The sequence below is a fragment of the Hyaena hyaena genome, unplaced genomic scaffold (assembly GCF_003009895.1).
Source record: "Hyaena hyaena isolate Hyena2069 unplaced genomic scaffold, ASM300989v1 scaffold_145, whole genome shotgun sequence".
NCBI classification, from domain to species: Eukaryota; Metazoa; Chordata; class Mammalia; order Carnivora; family Hyaenidae; genus Hyaena; species Hyaena hyaena.
The window spans coordinates 2,752,000-2,771,009 of NW_024080777.1; the positions used below are offsets into that span (position 1 = coordinate 2,752,000).

Genomic DNA, 19,010 nt, shown 5'->3' on the forward strand with positions numbered 1-19,010 from the left:
GCGTTTAATGTGGTCTATTAAAATACATTTAATTTAAAAATATCAGTATCATATGTATGAGTATCATAAAAGTATCAGTATCATATGTAAGTAAAGGCCTTTCCTAATAAAAACTTACCCGGATACTCTGTGAGCAAACTCAATAATATCATCTTTAGTTCGTGGTCCTCTATAATTATATGCCAAGTCCCCCTTTAATCTTAAAAAGAATAAAAAAGGATGAAAGCTGAGATTATTTCAACTCTTTTAGTACTTAATGCTAATCACTATTGTTACATAAAATTATGAAATATAAAATAGTAAATGCAGAAGCGCTGTTTTAGAAGTAGCATAACCATGTAAAATACAGTAGGCAACTGGCTTCAGGGGACCAACAACTCAAAAAATAAAGAAAAAGGGCATATTTTATTAAAATCACATGAAAACAGTTCAGTCTGTATTTGATACTTGCATTGTATCTATGCCTTCTGAAAAGTACACACTGTACACATTCACAGACAAAAACTTGTCAAAACATTGTAATTCTCACTATCTTCTCTAGGTTAAAAAAATGACAGGGAATTAATAGTATTTTGGTAGAGAGAAAACAAATTTTAAGCAACACAACATCACTGTAACTTGACTGAGGTTCTAAGATTACAGAGTAAAAACAATGCATAAAACACCCATTCTAGAAAATTAATTTTCCCGAAGCCTGCCAACGAATTATATGTCCAACTGTGACTTAAAAAAAAAAAAAGTGAAAGCACAAGGGAACATGTAAAACAAAACAAAAAGAACAGAAAGGGTAATTTACTTAACACAAATAAAAGAAGCTTGGCAAACATGTTTTGAAAGGAGGGGAAGGAAGGAAGTCAACACAAAACCCAAGAAATAAAAAATTAAAATCAGTCAAATTTTGAAATGTGAGCTTTCCAAAATACTGAAATAAAACTGAGTTTATTATAAAAATATATTTCAAAGTTATCCCTCAACTTGCACACTACCAAAATAAGGAAGAAACTCAAGAGAAAATTCGATAAAATTATGATTATAAGTCATTTAGAATTAATTTGCACACCATTCCTCCCAACTTGTATACACCCTATATGAGACTTCGTCAACACTTAGAGATTAGAATTAAATACATCAATTTGATTCTCTTTGTTACTTTCATCTCTACTGAAATAAGTCTATTTTAATTATATAAAAGTAAAATTTGTTAGGAGACAGGATTCGCATGATACAGTAGAATACACTCTTGGGCTCCTCAAGGGTAAAAGCCCTTTTTCATCACTGACAGCTGGACATCTGGTCCTGGGCGGGGGGCGCCTGTCACACAGGAAGCACTCAGAGCGCATTCAGTCAATTACAGAAACCCCACATTCGCTTCAGTACAAAGCAAAGCGGAAAGGCAGCCCCTCTCCTCTGATCACATACTGCACCTAGAAAGAACTGCTGAACCCATCTCCAATCTTCCAAGGAATCTACTAGAAATTAACGTACTAGAACGTAAGTAGAGTGAACTAATAAAAAATACACATATAAACATACAACACTCAACTTACAGCTTAATTGTTGGATAACCTCGAACTCCAAACTCTGAAGCAATGCCTTGATAAGAAAAAGAATAAATAATTCTAAATTTTTTTTTTAAAAATGAGAAACTAGGTAGTAAATGAGCCTTTTACTTAAAAATATAGATTTATACAAACCCTTATAGCTATGTTGTTTTTAAGTCTTTAAAAAGAATGTAAATTCATACACAAAAAAGAAAAAAACATGACATTCTCATACAAAACAATTACTTAATAATTCAACCTACGGCCAGCACAAAACACTATAACAAATTAAGAAACAAATGCCAAAAGAATAGGTAAAAGAATATTTATTTTAAAAGATATTCCTCTTTAAAAAAATATTATATCTATGTACATATAAAGTCTCACTTGTCATCTGATTTCATTTTCCAAGACAAATACTTTTTTCTAGGTCTCATTGGCTCCTTGCAAAAAATAAATAAAAATAAATAAAAAACAAAAACAAAAAACAGCAAAATCGCTCTTTCCTTTAGTGTTTTCTAAGTTTTAAAAGAAGTGCATTATATTTTAATTTTAAAAAGATAAATTGTATTTGCAAAATTACTTAATTTCTGCACTCGATAGATACATGATCTAGAAACTATCTACTTAGTTATAAGTTTCTGCAGTTGTAATAACCTAGAATCATTCGAGTTACTTTCAAAGATTATTCTGAAGTCCTCAGGTTAATGAAAATGAGGTACGGCTGCTACAACAGCCATCTTTTTGAGGGAAAGAAGAAACAAAAACAATCAAATACAGAATTAGGACTTGAAGAGATACAACAATCACTACTGCAAATTAATACTATCCTTTACAGATTCAGGCAATCAGGACAGGAAAGAAAGAAAGAAAGCAGTCTCTATTAGTAGGCAGTGTACAGTGAATTTATACAACCATATCAGTTTATATAAAATATAGTGTTTTCATTCATAGGATCTCTCCCTTTGTTAACTGTAGCGATTTCTGGGATATTTTATCACAGTTGGGTGTAAGGACCCTGTGGTACGGGGGTTCTGGTTTACCAGTCACTTTAGGAACCAGTGATCTCTGGCTTCTCAGCACTGCCCAATACACAGAATCATGACAAAGTGAATCTGTGGCAAAGTAATAGTCAAAATCTCTCGGCCTTCCTTGCTCATCAGTATAGAGTTTCTCCCTTGAAAAGGAACAAAGGTGACTGAAAGGGTGAGGACAGTGATGAACTGGTTTTGATGGACAGGGTCAAGGTCGGGACAGCGATGAAGGTTTTATTAGAGGCAACACAAACAGCAGATGTAACCGAAAATAACAGGTTCTGAAGACAGAGGTTTTGCCTCTGAACAACCGGATGAACTTAAACCAATTACATACTTTCTTTGTGCCCCTCTCTACTGCAGGATTTAATTTTGTCTAGTCTATTTTAATTGGAGACTACAGCTATTGACACTCATCTCTTCTGAGTAAAAATATAAAAATGCTTTGGGGGTGGTATTATGCAAATAAATATGCTCTTAATGCCCCTCATTCCTAAATCAAGGAGGTGGGGAAATTTCACTCCTTATTACCTTCAACTAAGACTAATCGAATTGACTGGGAGGGGGTGTATATTCCACTAACAATTTATAGTAAGGTTTATTTTTAAGCAAATCTAGTGAAGAAGATATACAATCAATGAGAAAATGCAGTGGTGGTTATCAAAATGGTTTTCAGAGCAAAAATCTACATTTAAGTCCACCTAAGTACTTAATTTCCTTGGCAGATGCGTAAGATGGAGACGCATTCTACCCTCTCTCTAGCACCTTGACTCTGAGCAGTAACTTCATTTCTGATATAATTTCAACTTGACAGTGACTCCTAAAAACACATTTCTCTAGAGGAAAACAGCTGTATAAAAATAAATAAATAAATAAATAAATAAATAAATAAATAAAGTTTTTAAAAAGCACACAAGCAAAGACAGCATGGGTTATAGACTTAAAATGATGAAGGTTAGGATTCCAACTTCCCATTTATCATCTAGGCAGCTCTTTTCCTTCTGAGGACAGCACTCATCTGGCTGGACTTGTGGCTGGCATTTTAAAATGAGAAAGCATGTGGACAAGAGTCTAAGAGCGAGCCTAGCACACAGAGATCCTCAAATGTTATGTCCATTTCCTTTCTATTTTTGATCCTGATCTGTTAGGTAGCTGCTGAGACATCAATGTATAGATAACAGTAAGGAGAACTATCAATGTAAAATACCTTATAACTGACTTTAATGTACCTTCAACTACACCTTCAGACAATTTTGTAAGCAGGGGAAGGGTGCTAATGTTACTTTTCAGATAAAGAAACTAACACTTAGGAAGATGTGGTAACTTGTTTGAGCGCAAGCACTGAATCGATAGCAGGGCTATGACTAAGCTCAAAGTCTGAATTTTAACATTTTGTTCTTTACTTTTCCATAGTAGAGACCTGAGATCCATTCCTTCATAAATCCGTCTATAACATGAATAACTTCTCTGAAACTACATCATTTTAAATGCTCATAAAATGAGGTTACACATGCAGCCCCTTACTTCCTTTCTGTCCTCTCCGTGAAATGATAACAACAACTCGATGGTGGAGACAGGCTTGGATGTAAAACATGGTGATCTCGGATTCTCGCCTCTTATTTTGGTGTCTGAAACTACTCAGTCATTTCACTGCTAACTACCTGCTATCACTTCACCTACACAGTGGGCAGCGGGAGAAGGGAGGGGCCGGCCTTAATGTGAAATCCTTCTCAGCTCAAAATATTATTTTTAGTATTTACTGAGTGTCACTACGTGTCTAACACGAAAACGTTATCAAATACAGCAGTTGTTCTCAACTGAGAGATGGCCCTCCAGGGACACCGGCCGTATCTAGAGAGGTTTTTGGTCACAAGTTAGGGGAGGGCGGGCTGGGGAGAAGGGTGCTGCAGGTACCTAGAAGGTGGAGATCAGGGACGTTGCTATACATCCTACGACACACAGCAGCCTCTCCCCACAAACAAGAATCATCTGGCCCCAAATGTCCGAAGTGCCAAGACTGAGCAATTCTGAAATAGAGTCACTGATCCAAAGGGCTTGTAGTCTAGAAAGGTAAAACTTATTTGCCAATGTCATCTGTGAGCAAGAAATCAGAGTAAGAGTGTCATTGGCCAAATGTCCTTTCAAGCTTATGATCAGTGGGAGGTGAAGTAAAATCTTGAATATGAAATGATATCACACTTCTGCTGAGGAATAAACAGAGTTTCAGTGGTTTCGTAATACAAACCAGTATACCGTCACCGGGGGTATCAGGAGATATTTTAACTTACAAATGAGAAGCAATTCTGGTTCTCAATTAAGAAAGACTAAAATCTGTATCTTTATATATATATAGTTTTTTAAATGTTGATTATAGCATTATTAGTTAAAATCATGCATCAGGAAAATTTTCACACATTCCAAACACATAGGGCTGGATAATTCATGACAGTTCAAGTTTCTAGTTCAAGAATTCTATACGCAGAGATTTGTTGACTGAGTGTGATGACGTGCACCTCTGATCTCTGCAATTACACGATTGAGAATAAGCTACCCTCAGGTACTCTACGAGATTTTCCGTACTTGATCACTGAATAATCTATCCCTCTCCAAGCCCAAATCCTATAAACAACTATTCATTAAAATAATACTTTACTCTATGGTTCTCCAACTGAGACAGAACAGAATTACCTGAAGTTCGTGTTAAAAATACAGATTATCATGACCCAATCTCAAAACTTTCATTTGGTGGGGCTGGTGTGGGTCTTCAGAGTCTAAATTTATTTTTAAATTTATTTCTGAGAGACAGAAAGAGACAGCGTGAGCAGGGCAGGGTCAGGGAGAGAGAGGGAGACACAGAATCCAGAGGCAGGCTCCAGGCTCTGAGCTGTCAGCAGAGCCCGACGTGGGGCTCGAACCCACAAACCGTGAGATCATGACCTGAGCCGAAGTCAGACATTTAACCGACTGAGCCACCTAGATGCCCCATTCAGAGTCTAAATTTATATTGGGCAGCCCAGGTAATCCTAATATAGATTGTCTGTGGACTAAATGCTGAGAAACACTAATGCGGTGAATGCCAAAAGTGATCCATGGAGTTGGATGAAATACATGTGATACACCAATCCTTTAAGTATTTACAATTAGACAATTATAATTAAATCAATTATTAATCTGTCTGATTCCAAGTTCTACTAAGAGGCCTGTGTTGGAGCTGCCTTGAGGTATTTAAGGGAAGTTTAAGATTTACATACCATAAATCTATTTGTAATCTCTAAACAGTAGTTTGCAAATATATTAAACCTTTTTTAAAAAATAACATGAATATTTTTTCAATAGCACATAAATATCACCTTGAATTCATAATAAAGAATAAAATGCATCTATTACTGACACTAAACACTAAGTAACATGACAGTTTAACTTGTTTACTGGTTATCGTTGGTCTCTCCCATCTAGCAAATAAATTCCAAGAGAGTAGAGATTTTTGTCTGTTTTGGTCACTGATGTATCATTGATGCCTAGAATGTGTCTGGTACATTCTGGCATACAGTAGGTGCTCATTAAATACCTACTGAATGAATACGGACTCTACAACTTTTCGACAAAAGAATGATTTTTCAGTAAGCCATGTCGGTATGATTCAGGTAGCCACAAAGACTTACAAGCAAGCATCACCGCACAGGTTGGGAAAGGGGAGTAAAGGACATGAGGTGTAGGAAGCACCCGTCACAGTATCTGGCAGAGGGTGCTCCTGGCGCACCAGTTCCCCATCCCTTTCCCCAAAGCTCGGTGCTCCGCTGGAGATAAGGCGCTCTGTGTGGTCTATAGAGGTTTCTTTCTCCTACTAACTCGACATGACGCAGGACACAACGCTAAGTGAACAATAAATAAAATCTGTAACAATCATGTATCAGAGCCAGAAACTGAAACCTCTTAATGGATTATGAACAAAAGGATGAAAAACAGTCCTGCCATAAAGTGCCTAAAAAGCTACAATCCACATATTAAATCTTAGTACCTACAAGAACACTGCACTTCAATCACAGCATTTAAAACATTTTTTCTAAGCTACACAGGAAAAAGGTCTTAGATACTTTTTCCCTAATCATAGTGTCACTTAGACAGTGACATACACAGGCACTAAATACGTACTGAACGGTAAGCTAATGAATCAGATGCTATAAAACAGGATTCACCTAATGTGAACCATAGCATTATTTTTATTATTTATTTTTTTCATTTTTCTTTTTATGCCCTAATCCCTTTATGTATTATTTGACTTTATTACTCCATTAAATGATTCAAATGGTCAAAGGAATTTGCCATGTTTGAGACTTCATTGCACCTGTCGGTTTATTCATATCTTCCCCTCTAGCAGACTAACCATTTCCTGGACAAAAAGAGTTTGCTTGGTCTGTCTTTAACCTCTAGAGACTAACACAGTAGTTAGTGAACAGACTGAGGGAATATGGCAGACTTTGAGGATGAAGTTTAAGTACTCGCACGTTTAATCAACAAGAACGAATGAGACAAGATTCCCAAGAGACAAGAACATACTTTCAGGAGCAACAGTTGAAAGCAACAATTCTCAAACACTGTTAAACGCTTCTTTCAGTCAATCAACCCAAGCATACCATTCTCTCTGGGTGAAAACTCCTGCGTCGCTCTGGTCTCTTCTCAGACTTTCAACAACGCATGTGTTTGACTCTGTGACTGCAACCCTCACACCTAACTGTACCCTGGCTCTTTGTACCCCAGGGCCTTGTTCTCAAACACCATTAAGCCAAGTACCATAAATTCATACCAGCTGAGAACAGGGAAATGCACAGAAAATCAGCTTTTCTTTTCCACACAGCCAGTAGTGGCGCAGTTCTGTAACGATGCTAAGAATCTTACCCTGTGACTTTTGATCATTCTTTGTACCACCGAGCCGACTCATCAGCTCTGTGACCTCAGCCTCAAAACTGTGTCTAAGGATTACTGTTTCCTCTCCACTCCACTGTCCCCACCACGTCTGGGCTCTCACCATCCTGCACCAAGATGCATACGAAAGTCGCCTTAGATGACCTTGTCTCTAACTGTTCTTTTCTATCCTACCTGTTGCTGCCAAAAACATTGTTATCTAGTCATCTGCCTTCTCAAAAATGTGTATTACTCTTAACTTACAACTGGTGAAATCTAAAACACTATGACGTGAGGTACCCCTGAAATCTGGTCTTATACTTCATCTTACATGCGCTAGCCACTGTGGTAAGGATTTCGAATAGGAAATGCTAATATGATCCTCACAGCCTTGAGGATTCCTCCTCGCCCACTTACAGACATGGAAACGAACATGGCGAGGTTAAGGCTTCCCTCAAAGCCCCGGAAGCAGCACACAGGAGATGTGGGATTAAAACACAGGTCTGGGGCGCCTGGGTGGCTCAGTCGGTTGGACATCTGACTTCGGCTCAGGTCATGATCTCACGGTTTGTGGGTTCGAGCCCCGCGTCAGGCTCTGTGCTGACTGCCAGCTCAGAGCCTGGAGCCTGCTTCAGATTCTGTGTCTCCCTCTCTCTGTGACCTTCCCCTGCTCACGCTGTCTCTCTCTCTCTCTCAGAAATAAAAAAAACATTAAAAAAAAATACAAAAAAACCCCGACAGGTCTGTACTCTTCCAAAGCTGCGCCAAGTACAATCTTGATTTCCTAAAAACAAACGTGCACTACCTAATTCCACTTTGTTCATTAACTAAAGGAAAAGGGAACCTGTATGTAATGAACACAAGGGACTTTACATGTGCTACATCAATCAAATCTCAAAAGAAAAAAAAAACAATAAAAGACAACGGCAATGCAGTAGTTAAAGTGGCAGCAGGATGTGACTACAGTTTAGCTCTGTGAAGCCTTGCTCCTTCCAAATTTCTAGGATACCTCATACTTCATTAAACGTTAATTCTCTTTTCTCAAATCCTTTCAGATCGGCACGAGTAAGCTATTTTTGTAAAGGGTCAGGTAACAAGTACCCCAGGCGCCGCGGGACGACGGCCTCCGTCACACCTGCCCGGCCGCCAGCGGAACGCGGCAGCGGGCACGGCCGGTGGTGAACAAGCGAGCGTGGCTGGGCTCCGGCGCCGCTCTGTCTACAGCGCGGGCAGTGGGCCGGCTGTGCCCACGGCTGTGACCTGCCCACCTCCGCTCCGGGACCGGCCAGTGTCCGGAACACACCTACCCAGCTTCAACTCTAAGATTTTGCTGTAACTTTCTCTCTAATGTGGTAGAGATCCTCTCTTGTATTTATTCTAACTCAACTTGACGTTTTGAAGTCCCTACTTCCTCCTCCAGCACGCGCGTCAGGCTGCTGTCACAGCAGCTCTCATCCTGCGACACACAACACACCGGCACAGAACTTAAAGGTCTGCAGCTGCCTCAGGTAAACGGACGCCTCCAGGGGGCCGGGCCCAGCAGGTCAGGTACACGAGTGAGGCACACAGCAAGCTACACACCTGATGGCTAATTCACTTACCTCAATAAAGTATATAATCTTCAATTTTTAAGTTAACCTTAATTTATATGAGCAAAAAACAGGTACTTCTTCTTACCTTGAGTACCGCTTCATGTACTTACAGCATTTTCACTAGGTGAACAGTAACACAATAAACTGAGCAAATGCTTACTAGAATAGGAAGTAGCATCCATCTTCCCAACTTTTACTGGAGAACCAATGCTTTTCATCTCACGACCAACTTCATTCCAAATCGGTTCCAGTTTTTTACAATGGCCACACCACGGTGCATAAAACTTGTTGGGGGGGAAGAAAAGACAACTACTAAAATGCTGTGTTATGACGTACATCAATCTTAGTGTTTAAAGAATCACTTTGACTAAATGATCTGATAGACAAAACGTCTAAATATAATTTTTAAAGGGGGTACACAATAAAGTATAAAACATGCAAACATGAGTCTAGACAGTGTAACTCCCATATACTTCAACACTGGTTTTACCTTAAATTCATGTAAAATGATTAGGGATTCCTATTTGAAATAAATAACTTATGAGAAAAACGCCTTTGCTTTACAGTGAGCCTATGTTACATATAAAATGAAACCACCAAATACACACACGTGACACAGACAGCCCTTAAGTGTTCAGAATGAACACTTCTGACTTTTCTTACAAAAATCCCAGCACAGGAGGTACCTTTGCTATGCCAGGCATAACTCCTGCTAAGGCAAGGAGGGGATCACTCAGATGGCTGGTTTGGCATAAGGACAAGTCCGGTCGATTAAACTGAAATCAGGGGCACCTGGGTGGCTCAGATGGTTAAGCGTCCAACTTCAGCTCAGGTCATGATCTCACGGTTCGTGGGTTCGAGCCCCATGTCGGGCTCTGTGCTGACAGCTCAGAGTCTGGAGCCTGTTTCGGATTCTGTGTCTCCCTCTCTCTCTGACCCTCCCCTGCTCACGCTGTCTCTCTCTCTCTCTCTCAGAAATAAATAAAACATTAAAAAAATAATTAAACTGAAACCACAGCTCCTCTTTCTTCAATATCACCAGATGGTGGAATCAGGTCCCTCCAGTGAAAAGGGGTAACAGACTGTTGTGCCTTCAAGAAACAAGATTTATCTGTTTTTTTTGTTGTTGTTTTTTAACATTTATTTTGAGAGAGAGTGTGCGAGTGGAGGAGGGACAGAGAGAATCTCAAGCAGGCTCTGTGCTGTTCGTGCAGAGCCTGATGCAGGGCTCGATCTCAGAAACCATGAGATCATGACCTGAGCTGAAATCAAGAGTCAGCCGCTTAACCCACTGAGCTGCCCAGGCACCCCAGGACTTAGCTATCTTTTAATATTACGCTATGGAAATGTTCAAACAGACACAAAAGGAGAGAGAAAAATTGAACAGCGGCTCTCGCACCCCATCACGTGGCTTTGGCAATTGTCACGTCCGCTGTGCTCATTCCATCTTTCAGTGCCGCTAAGTCTTTACTGAGGGAAGTTAGAAGGAAGCCCAAACATGAGGGTTAAATAAATTCCAAACTTGAAAGTGAGGAACAGAAGGAAGATGAAGATTTGATTTTATTCCCTATTAAGATGAAAACATGATTTCGACTATCAGGTGATACAGATAATTTCAGAGTGAATTCTGTAGTAAAATCAGACCACAATCTCCCTCACCATAACCCATGTGTCGGCCCCTTCAGAATTTTAGCACAAACGTTCTGAGGTTCATTTTAACACAGTAACCCAAAGAGTACTACCTGACAAAACCTGGCTAATATCCACTAAGCACTAACCATGCATTACCATGCTTATGTGGAAGAGACTAGAAAATAACAAAACAGCAAAGGTAGAAAACTGTACAAAAATTTACATACTCACATCTACAAGCCAAATGTCATCTTTTCGATTGTCTTTAAACCTAGAAAAAAAAATCAGAAAACCAACCTTTGATTGTGTGTCTGTTTCCACTGAACAGCAGGTGGAGATAATAAACTGATAAATATTGGGGCACGGAACAAATTCTTTCCACAAAATTTTTATGTAATTCTTTTACTAAATGACCTCTAAACGTTATCCGTTAAACATCTTTAAAAAAGTAAAGAACTAAAAAAATAATCAACAGTAAAAAATAAAACTCAGGTGGGACCCGGTAGAAACCCAGGGGGATGCGTGGCTCCTGCCTCTCCGCTGACACCCGGGCACTGCAGTTACCACAGCTAAGCTCAGGCTGCATTCCTGAAAAAGTTCGGCCCTCGGTCAGTATCTGGGAACTTGAATTTCAGGAGGGTTTCCACCACATCCTGATAAGATGGCTCCTTGTTCCGGGAGCCGGGGAGGCTCAGGTGCTTAAGCGTACGACTTCAGCTTGGGTCATGATCTCACAGTTCATGAGTTTGAGCCCTGTGCTGGGCTCTGTGCTGACAGCTCGGGGTCTGGAGCCTTTAGGATTCTGTCTCCCCCACTCTCTGCCCCTCCCCTGCTCACATGCTGTCTCTCAAAACTAAACATTAAAAAGAAAAAGAAAAAAGATGGCTCATTGTTCCAATGCCATGCAAACAATTTGATTTTATGGTGAACATCTGCTCTCCTTGTGGGTGTCTGAACGCCTGGTACAGACCGGGCAGGAGGGCGCCTGTATGGCCACCCCGCAGTAACAATCCCTGAGCACTGAGTCCCTCCTGAGCTCCTCGGTGGATAACACTTCACGCCTGCAGCCACAATTCCGGATAAAGGAATTAGCATCTCCTAGGGGAGTCAACTGGGCGAGGACTCTGGGTGCTTGTTCCTGGTTTCCTCTGGAATTCACCCCACGTGGCTTTTCCCTTTGTCGGTTCTGCATGGAGTCCCTTCTCTATAATAAGTCATAGCTGTGACTTCGACTACAGGCTGAGTCCTCTGAGTGCACCTGGTCAATCACCCAACCTGGTGGGGGCGGGAGGGATTAGACCCTCTGACACAATACCCTACAGCCACAGAATTTTCCTAAAACACGATTCTGCTCATTTGATCATGTTCATCTCATGTGACACCTTCTAAATATCCTCCCAGCACCAACAAAAAGAAGTATAAATACTACACGTACTCACGTACTAGCTCCAACTTCTCTTTCTGCTCAGATATGAGCACCCTACGATTTCCAATCAGCCTGTGGTATGTATCACAGCTAAATTCACAATATTTTTATTAAAATTAAAAAAAATTTAATATTTCAGTGAAAGAGAGAGAGAGAGAGCAGTAGAGGGGAGAGAGAGGAGACACAGAATTCGAAGCAGGCTCCAAGCTCTGAGCTGTCAGCACAGAGCCAAACGCAGGGCTCGAACTTACAAACTGCAAGATCACGACCTGAGCCGAAGCTGGATGCCTAACTGACTGAGGCACCCAGGCGCCCCTAAATTCAAAAGGTTTATTTGACTTTCTACATTCCTTCACGTTCACATCCTATTCAGCTAAAAGCTTTCCTTACTCTATAATGCATTCCTAAATTCCTCACAGCTAGAAACAATCTTTCCGTATCAGCTTCATCCTCTTTATGAATCGCATCCATTTCCACATGCACCGTAGTTATTTACGTATTATCCAACCATAAAAATGCTCATTTCATCTCCTAATACCTTGCACAGCAATCAGTATTCAAAATCTACACCGAATGAAATGACAGAAAGTCTCTATGGGGATATTTTAGTAAGATTCTTCAACCTACAACTAAGACAGAGAGCGCATCTCCAGCAGCCGAGCTCTCCGGTCACAGGCGCTCGCATCTGTCCAACCGGGACGCAGTCTGTCCTGTGCCGTGGGAGCTCTTACTCAATCTCCCAGGCTGGTGAACCCACGCCTTCTCCCTTTGCTCCTCTTCTGTTCAGTAAAAACTACTGTGCATACTGGTATCTATCACACGGAGCTGCCCAGGCCTTAGGCCAATTATGGAATGAGAGCTCTCCAACTGATGGTCACTATTCTTGAGGCAAAACCCCACATTCTGCACCCAGTGGTAAATGGAAGAGGTTACTGTCTCCCAGTCCTTAATGTCTTTTCATCGCTCGGGGACCCGAGTCTTCAGGAAGGAGCTGAGAGGGTGTGGAGGTCCTTTATAGGGCAGAGAGGCTGCAGAGTCAGTAACTTTCAACCTGAAGGAAGGAGACGACAGCCTGGGCAACCACGCAGCACTGGTGAGAAGTAGCTGCTGGCCACCTGCTGCGACCCGAGGCGCGCAGCCCAGGCTGGGGTAATCCTGCCCCCTCCCGCCCGTGGATGAAGCCCGACCCTCAAATGTTCATCAAAGCGCTCAGCTACCCTGTGGGTCAGGAGCGGTCCGCAGCGCGAGAGTCCGTTACACGCTCCATGACTGCGCCTGCTGCTGTGGAGCCGGGCTGCTATCGGATGCAGTTCCCAGGGACCCTGAACAGGAAACGTGACCTCGCCGGGCCCGAGAGCGTGGCCAGAGTCAGTGGAACGCGGAGGCATGGACGTGGCTAGGCCAAACGCAGAGGAAACGTCGGCGATCCCAAGATGCCGTGGACTCGTGCGGAGGGACGAGGCGCCCCGCCACCGCGTGCGGGCGCGCCCTAGCCCTCGCGTGCGGAGCCAGCTGCGGCGGGACGAACAGCCCTGCCTGCAGCCTGACGAGCGGGACGCACCTCTCACAACGGTGTAGTGTCTTCTCACGACAGTGGCCGTGTGCCCTGCCAACCTGAAGCAGGTTGAATTCCCACGGGCCGTCCTCTGCCCGCTTCAGCCTCCACACCTGGCTAAACGCAGGCTGTGCTCGTTGGTTAGGTCTCCTTCTGCAGCACGCGGGCCTCTCGGCTGAGCAATCACACAGCTTAGAAAACACTTTATGGGGGGGGGGGGGGCACTGCATAAGGCACAAAACTCATATAAGGCAACCCTCAAACTCACATAACACTGTATGCCGTAAAAATAATTACGGGAAAACCCACTTATTAGGAGCAGAAGTGATCTTCACCCAGTGTTTCATCTCGCCAGGGGATCCTGTTTTATCTGCCACGCAACCAAGCGGCCAAGCGTGAGCCACAGCCCGCGAGAACACAGCAGGGCTCCTGCGCCGGGGCTGGAGCAATGAGCAGGAGGTGGGGGCCGGGGGGCAGATACCTTCACGAGCTCCCACCGCATGAAGCTGCCTGCCGCGCAGGGGCCCCTTCCCATGCGCGCTGAAGGACAGGTCGCTTTCGGGCTGCATGGCGGCCACGTCCAACTCCCACAAGTTAAGCCACAGGAGCCACTAGTGAACCAGGCCCCTCGGTGGTCCTGGAGGTCTATCAGGTCCCCGCTGGGCCAGAGGACGCAGCGCCTCCTTCGGTGTCATGCCTGGGAGACCTTTCCATGAAGGTGCAAGACGGCAGCTGGGCTCCCGGAGGCTCCCTGTCCATTCCACTGGAGATCCAGAGCTGGCCCTGTTTAGGGACAAGCCTGGGATTTCTGCTCCTGAGCCTGCTCTGCACGTGTCCAAGGTCAATAACTGTCTCCCAAGCTACCTCCAGTAGCCTCTTCACGACGTCAGGTGCCTCGAGGGGCAAGAGCAGCACTCTCTTATCGAGGGAACTGTAACGACTACCCGGCCTCCCGGTAGCCGCAGCTTCACGCGCAGGCCAGACGGGGCTACTGAATGGAGACACAGTCTCACGTACCCCTGTCTTCCTTCAGCTCAGCGACCAGGGTGGCTGTTTACTCACCAGGCAGCCAACACTGTTTTGGGGAGAAAATGGCACCAAGAGCTGGTAGTCGAGCAGGTTCAGTCTTCCGCACGCTCCACTAAAATGGCCCGAATTACAGCCATTCCCACTGGGGCTTAGGGACAAAGGTGAATGGCAGGTCACACAGACAATACATCTACATGAACAATACGCTTAGCAGCAGGGGCCGGAAAGCCCTCACCCAGGGCCAGGCCTGGCCAAAGTGCTGTACTGGTCGCCATGGACCCCAAGCTGGGGGCCCCATACGCATCCTCGTCACCCTGGTAGCAGGATCAGTGTGCACGGATATCCCAAAGGCCCAAGAAGTACAATCCTCCCCAACCTTCCCTCTGAACTCTGACCGTGGCACAAGGCCTCCAGCCCACCCTGGGGACAGAGGGACTCAACCCAATCCCTCTGAGGCTGTGGGGAAACGTTCCCGGGCTCTTCCGCGCACCTGCAGGAGATACTACCTGCGCATACAGTCACACGGGCTGTCATCAGGCTGACCCTCGTGGGGACTGCCCACCAGGCCCCCCATTGCTTAGGATCTGGCCATGAGGTCCCTGGTGAGGAGCCTACCAATCTCCTCCTTTGAGACCCCATTACTGAATAAGCAGACCCAGAGAGTTTTTAGGAAAGGCTCATGCCCGGGTTGCCTAAAAGCAGGTATTCGGTTCCCCGTCTTACATCACTCTTTGTGCTGCTCAATCTTTGCTATCTTGCTGGTGGCTGCTTTTTCCATGTCTAGGTATCCGTGTCCATGAAGACTCGGACCGTGTCTCAGACCGAACTGATTAGATGAGGAGGCTTACCTGGGTTTGGTAATAAGCAGGAGCATCAAAGAGAAACCTAGAAATCTGAGTCTGGGTAATACTCTTATCATCCCCGGTTTCCTAATCTTTCAACGTAGACCCAAGGGACCGTCAGGATGGTTCGCGGGACCACTGCAGCCTCTGAGAGTGGGTCAGATGTGTTTTTTGGTGACAGGAAACTTGTCACAGGTGAGCTGCACCTGGCAAGTTCACACAGCACCCTGCCGAGCCGGGTGTGGGTCTTGGTCTCCACACCTGCTCCTCTTTCCCTTCCTCCTACTTAGGCCAAAGCCACCACAGTGACAGCAGTCTGAAGAAGAAAATCTATTCTGACACAGCCTTCAAGGCACTGCCAAATTTTACCAGATTACCTCCACATTAACAATGGGTCCTTTCAGAATCGAGAACTCTGCACACAATCTGCCGTCACTCTCCAGTTATCCATCAGCATAGCTAGTGCTCCATGGATCCTCAGGAATCATGCTCTTCCAGAACAGCACAGTGCCCAAATGACCTCCTCACTACCGTACCAAGGTTGTTGTGAGGAGGCAGTTAATTAGGACAACAAACCAAACTGAAAGTAATCATCAAGCCTTTACTCACTTACTGTGACAATGTAAGCCCACAGGGGGGAAAAAAAGGTGCTAGCTCCTTAGTGTTCCTTTTTTCCAAGTGAACAGTACCAGGTGAGGCTCGGGTGGATGCAGCACAGACAAAAGAATTCACCTCACTGGAGAGGAGCACTGAACCAAAGGCTTCTCTTCATTACGGACACGTGGGCAGGAGAGTGAAAGATGGAAAGACACACGAGTGGAAAAGTACTGAGTCCAAGCACAGAGATGTGCCTCAGCAAAGCCCCCACATAATGAGGTGTCAGCAGAGATGCCTAGGGGGCGCCCCAGATGGGGCCCCAAATAAGGAAGCCTCCAAATGAGGCAACTGGGCTTGGAATGCACATATGCCTGTGAGCATGGCTGGCCTGGGGGCCCAAGTCTGTGATTACAACTCCCTCCAGAGTCTGCCATGCACTGGCGCCCTGAGTCTGGTGTGGGGAGGACAGCTTCCCTGCTAAGGCCTGCCTGGAAGGGTCCTGTAACCGCCCAGGGTCAGGCCTGAGAGTCACACACAGGATTCTGTTCTCTCTGGAGCTGGACTCCTCACCCATTTGCCTATTATATGCAAGGCCTTGTGATTCATGCCCTGGCACCAGAAAAATAAGTATACAGTATGGTTTCCAAATTCCAGCACCTGCTCGGTTGTGATTTAAGCAGAAAAACGTAACAAATACAATGAAAAATGATAAAGCAGAATATGGAATTGTTAGTAAACTCTTAAGTACAACAGCACTCAGGACAACTCGTGAAACAAGTTTAGTGCTATATAAATACCCGTCATTACTACCTCTGTTATCAAAACTTTAGTTCATGGAAATATTCAGATATCAGAGTTTAAAGAAGTTAAAACACTATTTAAAAATAGGTATACTCACGATTCATCTAAATCTTCTACAAATCCTTTACAGAAAGCCATATCAAGTAAAAAAACTGGAAGAAAAAAAAAACAGGGGGAAATGTTTATAATAAATGCGGACTTATTCATTACTTGTTTCGTGCCACGTGCTTAGTCATCTATAAAATGTTTTGGATTTTTTACAAACCATAAAAACCATCACAGATCCATTCTGAGGCACCAACAATGCAGAAGTCTAAGCAGTTTATCGGTGTAACAAATATTCACTCTGCAGGCAACTATCCAGTGATCAGCAAGGTTTATGTAGGCTCGTAAGTCTGAGAAACAGAGGTTCTCTTTCAATATATTTTTACTTTCATCCTGTTTTTCCTTTTTGTCATTTTACCTTTTTTTTTCTTTAACGCAGAAGTCGTTCTATATTTCTCCAATAGTAACTATCAGTAAAAACCAACTGCCATTCAAAATCCTGGTTTATCTTCCCCCCACTGTGTGGGTAGAAACAACACGGAGCTCCACCTCTCGCAGCCTGGCACGTAGCGGGAGCCGGACGGCGGCCGGGTAAACGCACACACCACCAGTGCGGACCAGAGTAGGGGACGCCGGCACGGGGCTGCGAAAGGCCCCCACGTGCCCTGATCACGGTTCACAGTGCACAAGGGGGCAACCTGACCGTGACCTGACCGTGACCCCTCCTTGGCCATCTCTCTCAGCCGCAGGTGGGCCAAAACTCATCAGAAGGGACGTGACTCGGAACCTAGAGCCAAAGCAAGGTCTGGCCCCGAGCTGGGGTGGCGGCGCCTCATCGGTGGAGTCAGCGCGATAGAAACTTCCTGCCACACTAAGCAGAGAACCGAATGGAAGGCAGGCGCATCCTTTCCTGGCACGGGGCCCCGGCACGGCCGCTCTGGGGGAAGGACCCGGCGGCGGGGGCTGTCTCGGCGGAGCCCCCAGCTTCCCCGCACGCAGGCGGGAGACCCCTGCCCAGGCCCGACCGCGCCCCGGAGAGGGTCCCCGCGCGCGCCCGCGCCCCCGCCGCCCCCCGCGCGGTCCTCACCAGTGGCGCAGAGCCGCAGGCCGGCCCCGCGTCTCCTGGCTGCCATACCCGCCCCGGGGAAGCTGCAAACGCCGCGGAGAAGAAAGAGACACCGGCGGCCGCTGCTTGAGCTCCCGGAAAGGGAAGCTGGCAGTCGCCGCGCGGAAGGGAAGCTCCGCGCGGAGGGCGGGGGCGGGGCAGGCGGGCCTCCCCTGCTCTCCCAGGACCCTGCCGGCCTCCGCCTCTGAGCATGCGCGGAGCCGCTGCGCATGCGCGCAACCGCAGCGCTTGCGCAGTCGCTCCTTCAAATTCGTGCGCCCCCGGCTGCCTCCGGGAGCGTGGGAACCTATGGGAAGCGCCTATGGGCGCTTTCCTGTGGGGGCGGAGCGGCGTTTCCGGGAAGTTACACTCCCGCTAAACTTAGAGGGGAAAGTGAGGCAAACTCTAAGGCAGCTTGAGGTTTAATTCGGCCAGATCTTTCCCTTGCTGCTCGTGGGCAGCGAGCGATCAAATTCGTGAAAAGAGGTGGGTGTCAGCAGTGCGCAGAAAGCTGGGAGGCTGTGGATTGCTGTGTGAGCCCCCGTCTATTTCCAAAATGAATTTGGAATCTTACTTGAATTTGCAGTTCTCATTGCAGAATGAGAGACGTACTCTGGTGCTGAGCTCCACCAATGCGTTGTTTGCCAACTAAAGGAGTCCCATTAAAAAAAAAAATGTTTTTCTTGGAATCTGAGACAACTTGATCTTACGGTGTAATTGATAATTTCTGCGTGTTTTCTGATTATTTTTGATAGTAAAATACTATAAAATATTTATTGTTATGTTTTTCTACACAACAAAAATATTATAAGTATTCCTACAGCAATCCCTACCTCTAATTCAGATGAAATTTTTATCGGACATATAATACCAGAGCATTTAGATTAAATCAGTTTTGAACATGTATTA

The 19,010-nt window shown here is 44.8% G+C and overlaps 1 protein-coding gene across 1 annotated transcript in view; it reads right to left on the reverse strand.

The window, feature by feature from the left end:
• The window catches only part of TMX3 (thioredoxin related transmembrane protein 3), a 42,747-nt gene extending 24,456 nt beyond the window's left edge, over positions 1-18,291 (reverse strand). Inside the window, exons 1-6 of the mRNA XM_039238747.1 lie at positions 18,084-18,291; positions 17,049-17,103; positions 10,933-10,972; positions 9,230-9,353; positions 1,548-1,593; positions 119-199 (exon numbers count right to left, since the gene is read on the reverse strand). Coding sequence (XP_039094678.1) covers positions 119-199; positions 1,548-1,593; positions 9,230-9,353; positions 10,933-10,972; positions 17,049-17,103; positions 18,084-18,129 — 392 coding nt within the window. The 5' untranslated portion in view covers positions 18,130-18,291. The remainder of the gene's footprint in view (positions 1-118; positions 200-1,547; positions 1,594-9,229; positions 9,354-10,932; positions 10,973-17,048; positions 17,104-18,083) is intronic.
• Between the last annotated feature and the right edge of the window lie 719 nt (positions 18,292-19,010).